This window comes from Colletotrichum graminicola (genome assembly GCF_000149035.1).
Source record: "Colletotrichum graminicola M1.001 genomic scaffold supercont1.42, whole genome shotgun sequence".
In the NCBI taxonomy this organism is placed as follows: domain Eukaryota; kingdom Fungi; phylum Ascomycota; class Sordariomycetes; order Glomerellales; family Glomerellaceae; genus Colletotrichum; species Colletotrichum graminicola.
The window spans coordinates 101,160-117,006 of record NW_007361046.1 but is presented as its reverse complement, the minus strand read 5'-3'; the positions used below and the strand labels follow the sequence as shown (position 1 = coordinate 117,006).

At 54.7% G+C, this 15,847-nt stretch overlaps 2 protein-coding genes across 2 annotated transcripts; both read left to right on the top strand.

Annotated features, from left to right (window-relative positions):
• Positions 1–794: 794 nt before the first annotated feature.
• On the top strand, positions 795–2,841 carry GLRG_08532 (uncharacterized protein; the record flags this gene model as incomplete). The annotated part of the gene is made up of 3 exons (XM_008099432.1): positions 795–2,261; positions 2,722–2,754; positions 2,824–2,841. The coding sequence occupies 3 exons, from the start codon at positions 795–797 to the stop codon at positions 2,839–2,841; spliced, it is 1,518 nt and encodes a 505-aa protein (XP_008097623.1).
• A 3,198-nt stretch (positions 2,842–6,039) lies between these two features.
• Positions 6,040–7,930, top strand: GLRG_08531 (fork head domain-containing protein; the record flags this gene model as incomplete). The annotated part of the gene is made up of 2 exons (XM_008099431.1): positions 6,040–6,939; positions 7,205–7,930. The coding sequence occupies 2 exons, from the start codon at positions 6,040–6,042 to the stop codon at positions 7,928–7,930; spliced, it is 1,626 nt and encodes a 541-aa protein (XP_008097622.1).
• Positions 7,931–15,847: the final 7,917 nt, after the last annotated feature.

Sequence of the window (15,847 nt, the reverse complement as noted above, 5' to 3'; positions counted from 1 at the left end):
TTATAATAGAGGGGGAATATTCACTAAAAGTGAAGCTCTGCAGTAGGGGGGTAGACGTTAGTTACCTAACCGGGGTATTTAACTTCGGCCTGGTACCATTGTATGTTTCTGCCAGTAAGCTATACCTGTTACAGCAGCCGCTATGCCCCTTACCGTTAGCCTCTAAAGTAGAGGTAGGCGGATTTAGCTAGTGTCTATAGTAGATACTACCTAGGAAGGCAGACATCTACCTACTGTATACACTTGTTAAATAGAATAACGTCTAGTAGACAGGCTAATAGTAAGAGGTATAGTGGCGACTGTGAGAGGTATAGTGTGCTGGCAGAAACAGGGCTAGTTGATTGGTTCGTGGGCTGCGGAAGTAAATTGTAACAGAACCTAGATTAGCTGGTTGGCTTGCTTGCTGATAACGTAAGTAGGCTGATTGACCGCCTTTCATATTAGGCTTGGGGAATCTGCTGCTTTTCTAACTATTATCAGTTAGCTTACGCCCTAGACGTTATTCTGTTTAACAAGTGTATACGGTACCGAGAGTACGTATAGCAAGTTGGGGGATTTACCTATTACCGTAGGCTTTCGTTCGGCGAAGATTGACCGACACGTGACCTTATCGATAAGGATGACGTTAGCTCTCAAGCCTTGGGCTTCCTCCTGTTCCGCAGCTGCTGGCGATGGGATGCTGCGAAAATGAAAAATAACAAAACCTGACGACTTTCATAACAACACAGCTACCCCTTTTACTGATACATCGAACCGCTGCTGCCGATCCCTCCTCTCCTCTCTACGAAGCAAACATGGACCCGGGCCGCAGAGCGATGCTGTCTGGGCGCAGATCCCCCAACCGCAGAGACCGTGAAAGAGACAGAGATATCGCGTCGCCGCGTCGCGACCCCAATAACCGCATCACCAAGCCTTCAAACCCTCCTCCGGCGTCCTCGAGGCCTCGTCAGAAAGACAACTCGAGCTATATGACACAGGATGAGCAGTCCAGACAGTTTGTCGCCGACGAAGACAAGTTTGTTCTGAAACAGGCCAAGAAGAAGGCTGACATTCGAGTTCGGGAAGGCCGAGCCAAGCCTATTGATCTCCTGGCCTTCAATCTGCGCTTTATCGATTCCGATCGAGATGTCTTCGACGACGACGATGCCGACCTGCATGTTGATGTGGCTTCTCCAGAGGAGGTGCTGCAGGGGCTGGACGAACCACAGCTGCGAGAGCTGGATTCCGACATCACGTCCTACCACACCCTGGAGCAGAACCAACGCAACCGCGAGTACTGGAAAGCCTTGCAAACCATCTGCGCCGACAGGCGGCAGAAACTGAAACCGCAGGGCCCAGACGCCCGGGTCGTCAGCACAGTGTCAGAGGACGTCGACCGCATTCTCCGCCCCAAGACGTACGAGCAACTCGAGGCCCTCGAAGCACAGATCAAGGCCAAACTACGCTCCAACGACGATATCGATGTCGACTACTGGGAGCAGCTTCTTGGTAGCCTGCTGGTCTGGAAGGCCAAGGCCAAGCTCAGGAAGATCTGCGATGCAATCAGCGAGAGCAAGGCAACCATGCTCAAGCTACAAGATCCGGAAAAGGTCAAGGCTCTGGGGCAGCAGCAGCAGCAGCAACCCAGGCAGGCCGGGTCTATTTCGGGCCCTACAGCCACCGGAAACCTGTCATCTGATCAACAAAGCAGGGCCGACACAAAGACGGTCTCTGTTCCGAGTGCAACCCAGGGTGGTGCGCCGCCACCGGGAACGGCTCGTTTTGCCCAGGTGGGCAACGAGGACTTCTCTCAGGCCACCAAGGCTCTCTACGATCGCGAGGTCGCTCGTGGCATCGGCGAGGACGAGGAGGTATTCACCGCAGAGGAGGCCGTCCCCAGTGGCTCAAAGCCTCAGTGGGCTGACAAGTACCGGCCGAGGAAACCGAAATACTTCAACCGTGTGCAGATGGGCTACGAATGGAACAAGTACAACCAGACGCATTACGACCACGACAACCCGCCGCCCAAGGTTGTCCAGGGATACAAGTTCAACATCTTCTACCCCGAGCTCATTGACAAGACAAAGGCGCCCACCTTCAAAATCATTCGCGAACACGGGAGGAAAAGGGGCGAGTCCTTTGCAGCTGCAGGGGAGGAGGATACGTGCCTTATCCGTTTCATCGCGGGTCCTCCATACGAAGACATCGCATTCCGCATCGTGGATCGCGAGTGGGATTACAGTGCAAAGAGGGACCGCGGTTTCAAGAGTTCCTTTGACAAGGTACGTTCCGTCGTGTTTCCCGTACGCCGTCTATCCTTTCTTGACAAGGCCCCCTTCACCTCCTTTTCCTAATCTCCCTGACCAATTCGATATCCTGCACATGCACGGCGAGCACAAGAGTCAACTAGGGGAGGGATAGCTGGAAAAGTGCGCCCGCAAAGTTAGCTGTGCCCCTTGGCAACATCTCTGGCCTCTCGCTTTCTATGCTCCGGTTGCACCCCCTCTCCCCTCTCTATCGCCTTCTCGAAGGGCCCAGTCCTGAAGGGGTCGGTCTTGCGATACCGAGATAGAGGCACTCGGGGGGCGAGACCGCCTTTCCAACCACCCGCGAGCTCTACCCACCAGCCAGCACCAACCGCCTACACGCGCGCCTCTTGGAATTGTCTCTTGCTTTCTGTCACATTTCATCCGCCCGTCTACCCTAGCCCATGGCTATTGAGCTAATCTTGTTTCCATACAGGGCATCTTGCAGCTACATTTTCAGTTCAAGAAGGTAAGGAACAAGTCACATTATTCCTCTGTTCCGATTAACTACGGCGTACTGACCTGATGCCACCTGCAGATCTACTATCGGAAGTGATTTGCCCCAGGAAATCGGACTGGAGAGAAGGAAACTTGTTCGTGTCATATGCATCGTAGATGTGACAAGGGAGTCCTCCGCCAGGGCGGATACATCAGAAGAGTGTTTGGTGTTGGAGGTTCTTGGCCTAATAAGAGGCAGATCAGATCTGCGACTGCCATCTAGATCGCCTCCGTCTCACCTCCATCACCGGGTCGCCGCTCTTACTCTGGCTGGTACCATGTACAGAATTTTCTTCATCTCCCACGCGTATATACACACACACGCATACGTTTCAAAGACACAGGCCGACCTCCGCCGCTGGCCGCAAGCCGTCTGGCCTCTGGGAAAACAACAGGGACGCACAAACACACAGGCGACCATAGCTTTCGCCTTGAACTAATCAATATCCTCCTTGTCATCTTATCGTGTAACCGATGGTATCAGGATTACTGGTTTGGCCAGTCAATCTCTTCACATTGCCATCTCCAGACGGGTCTATCTGTCCCCCCCCCAAAGACGCCAAGTGCCGCCACTCCGGACGACTGACATGATGCGGAGCGGATTTGTATGAAACTGGCCTGACAGGAAGCCAAGCACAATGGCTACAGCTACTTGCTGATCTGACCTCCACTACCACCGCAGATGGGCCGGCTCACGTTCGCCCTGGCATGCCTCGCCTCTGACCTATGCGTCGACGATCCCAGCCCTTCACCGACTGGGTCTGGGCTTTAACCATGGCGATGGCCCGGGATTTCGTCACCAGCAGTACCAGTAGATGTACCAGCAGCAGCAGCTGGTACTGGAGGAGTACTTCGGGTATTTCCCCGTGAGGCACGGTAGCCAAAGGCAAGGTAGCTCGAAATAACTCCCCTCCAACAAGCGCCACCTTCTCGGATCAGAAATGATTTGGAATTCTACCTTGACGACCGGCTTCCCTACTTGAATTCCATGGCGGCAACACGGCGCAGCACGATGGTCATATTCTAGAATGCGAGAGGGGTCACGATGTTGCCTGGTTTGCGTCCGGTGGAGAAAGATCTTCTGGTCGCCTTGCAACCTCATCTGGACGGCCACACTGAGAATTTCTGAAGCAGCGGCCATGACGACGGCGGTGAGTGATTGGCTCTCTCGGCAAAATAGATGCATGCGGCCGATGGGCCTTCTGCTGCTCTCCGCGATAGGCTGCTGCTGCCACTGCTGCTTTTCTCCTCATACCTCGCGCAGCTGAGTGACTACCAAGCTCACCTCAGCCCAGCCGTGGCAGCAACAGACCTGAATTGTCTTGGCCAGGCTGTACATCGTACAATGGGGGCCGTCAACCCGAAGTCGGCCTGACTTTGTGAATGTGTGTAACAGCATAGGTAACTCTGGTGAGCCCGCCTATTGCAGGCCTCAGGCCCTCTTAGAACGTGTGCCATACTAGCATCGTGCCGTCTGCATACACCTCACCCCCTCCTTTCCGCCTGTGCCCCGGATGGGCGAGTGATTACGCCCCCTTGTAGTTGTCCTGGCCGTCCTTGTGGTCACCGGAGCATGGCTTCGCTACGGCTGTCAGTCGATGGTCGCACGCAGACGACCTGGATCATGGGTCGGCAGCTCTTGACGATTACGCTACAAGCGTGGTGGCGTTGTTTAGTCCCAACGGCCGAACCAGGCATCTCTCGCGCCAAAGAGTCGATGGAGGAGGAGAGGACAAGGAATGGTTGGAGATTCTACAGATCAGTCCATTCCGACCCCGACCCTGCTGCACACCTCACATTCTCAAGCGACTGTCCGTCGGCATAGAGAAACTTAGCCCAGAGGCCGCTATGTAGGCAGACTGCAGGGTGTGGCTGTTTCTCCAACAGTTCCTCAACCAACGCAAGAGAAATGAAGGCCTGCCATCCCAGTCGATTCTATAATTGCCTACCCCCCAGCAGAAGAAGGTATTTGACGGCCGAGAGTCACAACTAAGCTCCCCCCGTCCGTTTGCGTTTGCACTTTAAGTCCGGAGAAGATTGGCTGCTCCCGATCTGTACACATGCATCAGAGAGGCTGACGGAGACGTGGATTGGGATACTCGTCTAGCTAATACGGCACACATGGCAAAGAAGATGGTGTATCGGAGTAAAGGTTGGAGGAAGCTAGATGGCCAGCGGCAGAGAGAGAGAAGGGGGAGGGAGGGAGGGAGAGGGAGAAAAGCCAAGCGGGCATACAGATGATAGCCGTCAGGCAGACCCGTCTACGCACGCAACCATATACAAACCACGCAGACACGCAGACGCACATACAGAGGGGCACACACACACACACCTACACACACACACACACACACACACACACACACACACACACACACACACACACACACACACACACACACACACACACACACACACACGCACACATACACGTTGATACAACGCACACATGGCGCTACCGCGGTTACGGGAGACAACACCATACCAGGCCAAGCAACGAGCGAGCAGAAGGATTGCTCTTGTTCCGCGATATCCACACGGCGGTTTAAACTAACGCCCCTCCCACCCTCTGGCCCCCCATGTATATTCTCCTTTTCACAATCCACACACCCCATGCCGCCACTCTCACCCTTGTCCCCTGTCAGTCCTCCCTCCCTCCCCATCCTCAGCTCTATTCGTACCTCTTGGTGTACAGGCCGATGACCGAATTGAGCGGCATACGTCTTTACCTTGCACGACCACGACGTCCTCTTCTCTCTGGCCAACATGGGCATCGGTAGGGGACACGCCTTGTTAAATCAACAGGGTCGATACCCTTGCTCCAGACACCTTTCAGCAACGATCAGTGCTTCTTCTCTATCAACCCGCCATCACGAACAGCCACAGCATTAATACCCACGCAGTTCGCCTTCCATTCAGAAAATCGTTCCCGAGACGCTCTTTATTCGATACCATCCTGCTTCATTCATCATCGCCGCCGCCCTCGACATCTCGTTGTCCCAATAGGTCGTCATTTTCCTGAACCTCGAGATCTCCTCATCCTCATCTTTCATTTCTCCAACGGCGACACCGAGCAGTGTCTGTAATAACTTGAATCATATCTTCCCCATATCTTGAAACTTCTATCCCGCCCAAACTTGTCCTATCTTGTTTCAGGAGCCTTACATTGACTCTACGCTCCTTCCCGCGCCTGTCACATAGATACACCATCCGTTCTAGTATCATGACTACGAGCTCTTCGCAGCCGGAGCACATGATGCCCGGCGATGGCGTGAGTCGGCAGCAACAGTACATCGGCAGCACCACGCAAGCACCATCCGCCATGGCCGTAGGGACAGAAATGGTGGGAGACTACAATACTGTGGCCTCCGCACATCAACAGCACCAGTTCCCGGGCCATGACCATCAACGACAAGGCTACTACCATCTCTCCGCTGTAAGCCAGCCATACCAGTCGCCGACCATGAACCAGACGGCCTGGCCGTCCCCACGGGGCATGTCGAGCGACGACTTTGACAATGTCAACGGCGCCAACGCGAACTACTCATACCGCGGCCAAACGGTTGCCACGGCGTACCATCCGTCCACTCTCTCCCCGCGGTCCTGGCCAGCAGCGGCCCAGACGGCTCACCCTGCTTCCACCGCCCAGTTCGACCTCCCGTTTCGCCCCCAAGAGCCCGTCTATGACGGCCTCAGCAACCATGTCTCCATGCCGACGGACGACCTTCGCGGGGCGGACCTGCAACTTCACCTGCACTACGACAACGGCGCCTTGCCTCACGGCTTCGAGCCGCGTCATTTAAAGAGCGAGCACTTCAAATATGAGTCGTCGCCCTCCGTGGACGCTCCCGGGTCCCCTTATCCCGGGTCTCCGGCGTCTTTCGGTGGCGATTTCAGCGCGGAGCCCGACACGATGCCGGATCTTGGCGGCCAGCTGAACCCTCCCACACAGAGCACAGCACTGCCCAAGGAGAACACCGGCGGCGAGGAGCCCTACGCCAAGCTCATCCACAGAGCCCTACTAGACGCTCCCCGTCGCTCCATGACCCTGCAGGAGCTTTACAAGTGGTTCCGGGATAACACGGACAAGACCCACAAGCAAGACGGCAGCACCGGGTGGCAGAACAGCATCCGCCATAATCTTAGCATGAACGATGTGAGTGAAATCCCTCGCCCCTCTTTCTGTTGGCTCTCCCCGCCCTCGACCCATTTTTCATGGGAACATGATGCTGCCCCTAGAAAGCGTCCTATGCACATACTACCACATCGCGCCAGCACCCTTGCCGGATAAGCATCCTCAACACCTTACGCGGCAAAAGACCGAGCCCCTCACACACACCACCCCCCCCCCCCCCCCCCTACTCACCCTAATGATCCTCTTATAAGCGAGCAAGCCCAGACTAATCCCCACCTGTGCCCAGGCGTTCAACAGGAGGGAAAAGATCACCTTCCCCGACAACGACACCAGCCGGACGGGCACAGAGAAGCGTGTGTCGGAATGGTACCTCGTGGATGCCTACGTCAAGGATATCAGGCCGACGACGCACTTCCGCGAGGGCAACGCCCGCAAGGGCGCGCACACCAACTCATCTCGCCGCAGCACAACCCACGGCGGAGGCAGCCACAGGCGCAACAGCCCCCCTCGTTCCGCCAGTGCGACCCACTACCAGAACCCGGACTACCCCAACCGGTCGATGCCCGGGCGCGCCATGTCTGGCCGGCGGGGAGGGCGCGCGACCACGTCGGCACGGAACGCCAGGCGCCAGCGCTCGCATACAGGCTCCGTATCCCCAATCTTGGGGAGCTCCGCCTCCCAGACCCTCCAGCATTACCCGTACCCACCCGCGCAGCTCCAGGGATGGCAGGCCCGCGCCGACATACAGAGGCGGAACGGCGGCGTCCCCAAGGGGCACGTCGTCGAGGGCATGAGGCATCATCCCGTCATGGGCCACATGGTCCCCCCCGCTCCCCTTCTCAGCAACGGCGGCGCCTCGGCCGTGACCTTCATGGGCCCGGACGCCCCTAGAGGCCATCCCCAGGCCTACCAGCTTCAGCAGTTTGACATGGCCGACGTGTCCGGCGCGTACACCTCGTCGCCCCCGACAGACGGTGTGATTTACGGCTGGGGTCCCGACGCCCACATGTAGAAAAAAACGGCTGCGAAGCCCAAGTTTTTTGTTTTGTCTTGTTTGCTTAGTTCTAAGACTAGGGTGGCCGTGCTGCTGTACTACCGGGGAGTAGGGAAGGGGGGGGGGGGGGGGGGGGGGGGGAGATAGCGTCCGCAGCTCTATACTTGCCGAACGAAGTCAGGGAAGGCCTACGCTCACGGAGGCAGCGCGTTCCTCTCGACTGTACCAGTGGGATGTACATAAACTCACTAGGGCGTGTGGCAAGAGCATCTTCTACAAGACAGTCCTAACGCCGTCAAGAGCTTCAACAGCCGACACAACCGGGAGAAGGAATAAAAAGATTGCTTCATCCATAGTGGAAAACAACAACGCAGTGCGTGCCTCATTACGAGGATGCATCCCGGTCACTTTAAGCCGCCTTCCCCAAGATAGAGAAAACTTAAAGCCAGGACTCTAGTTGGTAGCAGCATCATCAGGCGCTGGGACGGACAGACCGCTTGTAGGCGAATTCGCTACCGTCAAAACCGGAGATGGGAAGATCCCTACACAATAATACATTACAATGGTTATGGAACCCCGCCCCCAGGACGCGGCCATCTTAGCCGGGTAACCGGTGACTCTATCCCGAGCTGTCTCTCCTGGCAAAGCCCGCCGGGTAGCGGTCTTTGAAGGGTGGTCTAGGCAAAGTACAGTTAGGTATTGCCCATACTCTCGTCGGATTACGTCGGGGATGGGGGATGTGAGGGCCTTGTTCTTCCATCCAACTTTCGACAACCGACCTCTTGGCCGCTTCTGTTCCTGTCAAGTCCTGGCTATCTCTCTCGGCGTTATGGAGTCTTGATCTTTGCTGATATCCACTGGCGGGCGGCCTTTCCCGTCTCTCCGCCTTCTAGGGTTACTTTTTGACGAAAAAAGGGGGGGGGGGGGGGGGATTCTGTATGAAGTATCTCTGTATCTTGTTCATAATTAAGTCTTTACTTTTGTCCTTTCACACATATCGTTTCTGCGGTGCAGGGAGGTTGGGAGGTTGGGAGAGAGAGGGAGAGAGAGAGGGAGGGAGAGAGAGAGGCATGTCACTGCATGAGCTCTGTGGATCCGCAGAACCGAGGGGGGTCAGGGTACAGCCAAGAGGATCACAAAAGCAGACTGCGAGATCATGAAATTGCACGTCTCTGGTTCGGGGGGGGGGTTTTTCCCCTTGTTTCGCAAAGCTATCCGCTTTGAGAGAAACAGTTGGATCTATTCCAACCGCGTCCGTCTTGCCAAGGGGGTTCATGAATACCATTTGACCGGGGGGGGGTTATGGCTTCTTCTTGCCTGTCGGGTTGTACGTAGTTACTGGTACGTATAGAGGTATAGGTATGTAGAGATATGCATCTTGACCCCCGGTCAGTCTTCCCGCCAAGATCGATCAGTGATTACGTCCACGCCCCTCCTCACCCTCTTCTTGTCTCGACCTTTGACAGCTATTCTAGTCCCGCGGAGCAGGGGTTCCAGCGTCCGTTTTCTTTGACACCTGCAAGGGTTCGAGGGAGGGGGGGAGGTGTGTGTGGGGGTGCGAGATCGACTACCTATGTCCCCTTTCCCTTTTCCCATTTCCTACCCTATCGAGTCCGAGAAAGCGAACAAAGTCGGGGGGGGGGGGAGGGGGTGGGGTGCGGCAAAGCAATTCTCTCTCTGCCCTCTCCCCCAACTGTCTATTTTCCCCTTTCTCACTGTCCAAATCTCCCCTTTTCCCTTTTCCCTTTTCCCTTTTGTCTTTTGTCTTTTGTCTTTTGTCTTTTGTCTTTTGTTTTCCTGCTTCTTCTTCTATTTTTTCTTATGCCTCTTTTTCGTCGACTAACACGATGGGGGGGGGGGGGGGGGAGGACAAGATAAAATGAAAAAGAAAAAGGCACGCCTACACGAGCTTGCAGCACGGAAATATTTGGGACAGTGCCGGCGGTATGCAGAAGAACATACACGTGGGGGCAGCCAATGAATTTGATTGTTTCTGGGGGTGATGGTTTGAGTAGGTGGTTAGCCTACGGAATACTCCGTACTTCTCTGCGAAATGGAAAAGAGAACAAAAAAAAAAGGAAGAAGAAGAAGAAAAAGTGGGGGGGTCCGTTTGTTCCCCCCCAATCTCACAACACCGTATCGCCGCCGTCTTTGTGTCTTTTTCCTCCATTTGATTTTATTCGATCCATCTTCCACCCCTTCGTGTGCGAGAACCCCATTCAGTTACAATGTTAGTTATTCACCTGCCCATTATCCCTTTTGCCCCCTTTCCTATTCCTTTCCTCTTTTCTTTTTCTTTTTTATCTATATGTATATCTCCTATGATACTGTTTTACTTCTCTCCTGGGGTAGTTTTCTCTCTTCTTTTGCTTGCTTATTTTGAGGGGAATTTTTTTTCCCCTTCTCTCCCCTCTTCTGCAACGTAATAATACAGGCACGTAAACTTGGAAATGAGCGGTTTCTGACGGGTAGACCCGCCCGCCCGACCGCGCGTGTGTAGGAGAAGGATAAGAAACCACGGGATTGGAGTTTACGCCGTTCGAATCTGCGCCGCAAGGCCTGAAGAAGCGGTTGCACGAATCAATGGGTATACAAGTCGATGAATGTGTGAGTCTGTCAGTCAGTGACATACATGGATGGTAGTATGAGTTCCATCCAGCCTTCACCGATGGCAAGGGACAAAAAAAAAAAACCCCCGGGGACCGACCCTCAGCGAAACCAACCGTCGGTATGCATGCGCTCAACCTTTCCTTGTTGCTACATTTCCTAATCCCCTTCTCTGGCTGTGGGCTGCATCATGCTCATATCACGGGAGACAGAGGGAGGGGGAGGGAGGCCCCGTGCAAAAGGCACACACGCACCCCTACCACGCCACCTCTTTCGCTAGAGAGAGCAAGGATGCTTGGGCTCATATATCATTGTGGACCTGTAATTTACCAGCACACCGGGAGAGCAAAGAAGGGGGCCTCTACTCCGTACTCGGTAGGTAGATGGGCATACCTATCTCATTGACACCTCACCGTAGTGGTCGCATGTCACCTCTCATCTTTTTGTCGCCTTGCCTGTGTGAGTGGGGGTGGGCAGATAAGTCGCAGCCAAGTATGCGTATTTGGAAATACCTAGATGGATGGACATGGGAGAGGAGACGTCAAAGATACAGGTGGGGTGGTGAAACTTGGGGGGGGGTCACGATCGATGATCAACCAAGCCCCTGCTCCTTGGGCAGAGCACGGACGGGGAGTGACAGATAGCAAAGAGGGGGGGAAGGATGGGGACCAGGGTGTATGTGTGTGGGTGTGTGTGCCTGTATATGGCGGGTTGGAGTCGAGTTGGAGTCGAGTTGGAGATGTCAATGGGGGATCCGACTTGTTGATGACGACGGGGACGCTGGAGAAAGAACAAAGAGAAGGTGGCACTCGGGTTCGTCCAAGAGTCTACGGACGGACGGACGGGAGCGTGTCATCTCCCGGCCCTGTGAGTGGACGTCAAGGAAACGCTCAGGGGTAAGTAATTAGGCAGGCCTGGGCCAGTGAGACAATAGAAATGCCCACGAATGCCATCATCAGCCCACGGTTTGCGACCTTGGCCACACCCATGTTGGAACGATTGGCCGTACCTATAGTGCATGAGGCACAGCGAAATAGCTGATTAGTAACCCCAGTGGTCTTACAAACATGGTTACTATCGGCCAAGGCATCTGGACCGCGTACCGGTGTTTCTTCAGGAACAACGAGTTATCCAACGAGACGGACAGTATCCGTAGATAACCACATGCTGCGGGCGTAACAGGAATCGGCCATTCAAAGGTTGAGGTAGAAAGAAAGGGCTACAGACAAAAAAGCCCCCATCCTTCTTCGTCTTCTTTTGACGACGGACTGCACCTCCGATACCCACCCGTGCATGGGGGTTCCTTGTGACGTCAAGGCCAGATTCGCGCGGTGGAAGAATGATTTTCGCGACAGGGCACAGGGTGCTGTGGTGGGCCATTGGTAGGTATTTGGAAAAGCAGCACCCATCTGTTGACCGTGGCGGGAAGAGACGTAGAACAGGGGGGGGTCCGATCAGAGAGAGAGATATCTGTAGACGCCACGGCATCATGGCCGCCTATCGTTCCCTCCCTTGTCATCAAGGAAACGGTGGACCCGTCGCAGGGTAAGCGCGAGACTCTCATAGGTGGTGTAGACGACGAGCGACAAGGGGCTGGCCGTATTGACATGGTCCTCTACCAGGCCGCAATACAACGCGCTTGACGTGGCACTCTCGGCTGCAGAACGGCGCGTTAGGCGCATGAATACAACGGCGGTCTACCCTAGGGTTTGGATTCGATTCGACGTCTGCTAGACGGCGTATCACCTTGCCGGGGATTTTTGTTATGCAGCCACTACGATGGCGATTGCTGGCGACCCGTCGCCCTGCGCACGCTCGGGCGAACAATATCCTTGCCCATCACATCCGCTTTTAACGGAAATAAAAGTGGGTATGGACATCACTACTCCGACGTCTCCCATTGGGTACCGAGTGCCTGGTTCTGGCCAGCCAGCAGGATCTGGGTCCTAGTAGATGCGCAGACTTGTACGCATGCTAGTGGCATCAGGTTGGTGTGAACGTGCAAGGCGAAATCAGGCCAAGAGGATGGGTTGAATAAGGCTTATCCACAAGCCGTTTGGAGGGGGGGGGGGGGGGTGGGGTGCGCCATGTCGAAAGTCTTCCACAAGTTGCCGCCAACCGGTCCGCGCACCTCCCTAAGCGGCTAGGTAACTGGAGTAGAGAGTTCTTGGCGTCAAGCCAAGGATGGGCCAACAGCACCAGAAACTACCATGGTCGGGTGGTCCCGGCGTGTTTCTGTGAGCATGCTCTCTTCGTCCAGGGCCAAATGGGTATTGCGCCGGGTTTGAATCGGGATTTGCGATGGCTGCCCTGAATATGAAGGGCGATTGAGGGGGAAAAAAAGAAAAAGAAAAAAAAAAAGGCCAACAGCGGGACACTCACTCCAATGCGAAGAACCGGGGGGATCCGTTGGACCGGTGCCCAGCCTATGCATGGTATTTCTTTCAACAAAGTCCATCTTTAATTGACTGGTCCGAGTGGCAGGAGCGCGCCACTAGGATGATGACAGCCCTTTGGACGGCTCCCTCGACTGGGAATGAGACTCTTTGATTGTCCTCTGCTAGACTGGAGTGAGGGGGTTGGTTTGGGTCGACAAAGAACAACCAACAGTAGTCGCATGGTTAACTGGCCGCAGGGCAGATAGGTATCTGGCTTGTCATGGACTCTCATCCTTCGTCACCATTGGCTGCCGAGCCGTGATACGAGGTGCTGATCATCGTTAGCCGACATGATGCTGTATGAAGCGCGAGGCCAAGCAAGCATGGGCTGACCAGCCTCAAGAGGCGAGGGGTGGACGAGGAACTGGGGAGGCTCGGGTTGAATGCGTTAATCTAATTCTGACATAGACCGACTTTTGGGGTATGCATCTTGTGCGACGCAACATGCCGGCAAAATGATAAATGGTGGTGGCTAAGCAATGTTGACCGCTGCTATGCGTAGCTGTGGCCCTATGCTATGCATCGTGGGTGGGGGGAGGTCGGTGATTGTTGGTGTTGTTGTGGCAGAGTTATCGGAGAGAAAAGTTGACGATGATTAGTAGGCAGGATGGGGGCAGGCACAGCACGTCGTTGAAACAGACATTGTTGATCGCACCTTCTGCCTTCCCCTCTCTTAACCTTACCTAAAGTAGGTAGGATTGTACACTGGTACCTAGGTAAACTGGACACGAGTAGGTACGTACCTACTACCGAGGCAAGTGGAAATCCCCCATCCTTTCCCTTTTCAGTAAGTGGATACGTATGCACGAGTGCATCGAGTCTGTACCTACTACTGAGTATGCTGCGAGGAAGTGGGTCAGATGCGCTTCTGACCAATGATGTTGTATCTCGGAGTCAATCAAGGGGTATCCGGGCTCTTGTCCAATCAGAAGCCGTCCTCCCTCCGACCAGCTGAGATAAGGAAGACTTGGTACCCAGACAGACACTCTCTCATCGTCTCTTTGCGGTAATCAGTTCGCAACCTTTTCCCCCCCCAATCCTCCTTCATCTCGTTCTGTTCAAATCGGCTCGGGTTTTTCTGTTCGTCAATCGCCGTTCGGCCCGGTGCACTGCTTTCATCGTAGGGCGGCTAAGCGAGCCATATAACCTTAGGTTAGTTACCTAGTGTACCTTACCTAGCGCTCCTGGGCGACGCAACTGCAGCCGGCGCTATGGACCAAGAGAGCAACCCCGTCCCAGGTACACGTACATGGTACCTCCCGTCGAGGAGGGTCCGACGGCTCCACGAGGGCACACCTCCCATTCCATCAACCGCCGGAGGCGGGGGATCCGGCCGCTGCAATTGTCATTTGCTGCTGGTGCTGGCGCCGATCTTGCCACACCGAGACAAGAGACGCAGCTCCTTCCAGTCACATCCGACTGCCGTTTTGCCGGCCGACCGACCCCACGACTGATTGACTGTCAGTGATAGACCATCTTGGCTGCCGAACTCTTGGCTGCCCTACGTACGCTATCTATATCACCTACGTAGGGCGAGTCAGCGCTCCCTCTCTGACTTTGCCATCCTTTCCGCACTCGTGCTACCTACTATGCACCTAGACCCGACCTCTATACGCACGTAAGACAGTGGGAGCTCGCATACGTAGACTAGGTATTCCACTTGTGAGGAAGGGCAGGTGCTTCCAAAACCAAAAAAAAAAAAAAAAAGAAGTCTTGCCAATCTCTTCCACCGCTATTCCACCCTCCATCATCTATCCGCATCTATCTGCCCGTGCTCCTGATCATTTCTGATATATGCATTGCTCATTTCATCATTCCTACGTACCTCTCCATGCGTCCCCATGCGTTCGTTACTCATCTCTCCGCCGTCAATCTGAGGTCGCATCCCGCCAGTCTTGACACGCCGCATCGTAGCCGTTTCCTGTTTGCTGCCCTTCATCATCCCCGCCAGTCCCCCAGAGCAAACTTGATGGTCCAGGTATATCCCCCTGTCATGCTTTGTCGCATGCACGAAAAGCAAGACCCATGCTCTCGCAAGCAAGCTGCAGTCTAACCGGTCCATGACAATAGGCTTGGTAGCATCTGAAGTCTATGTAAGGCTTCCAACCTATTTCTTTTTCCCCCCTTCCCTTTGTATCATTTCTGCATCTAATCATATGCGCCGTCTCGCCGATGGACATCGAAGACCAGCGTCACGTCGTATACGTCCTCCTATCGCAGGCCCCGTCGCCTGCATAACCATGGGTGACGCCCAGTCGAAAAGTGATAGATAATATTTCGTCGTCTTGAAGACTTGCGGTGTTTCTCTAACCGACCTATGGGACCTGTCTCTTCGGCGATCGGTTCGTCATCCTGATTCCTGTCCTTAGCAACGGCCGAAAAGCACCTTCAAATTTCGAATTTGATATTGGAGTAGTGGCCCGCGTTCTGTACGTGCCGTGCGATTGAAGCTTGGTTTTCTCGGCCCGATACATGCTTCCTGATCTGTCCCATTCCATGCGATGGAGAAAGCCGGTGAGGCCGGCTCTAGATCGGGGTGGCAGCTGTACCCGGCCTCCTCTGTGTATGTGAGTTTCTCTTTGCCGATACTCCGCACCCTGATGCAGGCTGCTCAATGAAGATGCCAATGGCCAACGGCCAACAGCAGGTCATTGGCCCCAAGACAAATATCCCTCCCTTTTCCGTCAAGTGGTATGCGGGCTTCTTTGCCGTGGTTGATTTTGGTTGGCTGGGTGGCTGGGTGGGTAGGTGGCGTCCTGTGTCATTCATCCATACGCCGCCGCGTAACGTCTTCGCCGAGACGTCAGGGTTATTTTGATGCCAGTATGGTTTTCTTGCGCTTTGAGCCTCGGCGCCGAAGATGCAGCACCGTACGGCCGTTGACGGAGTC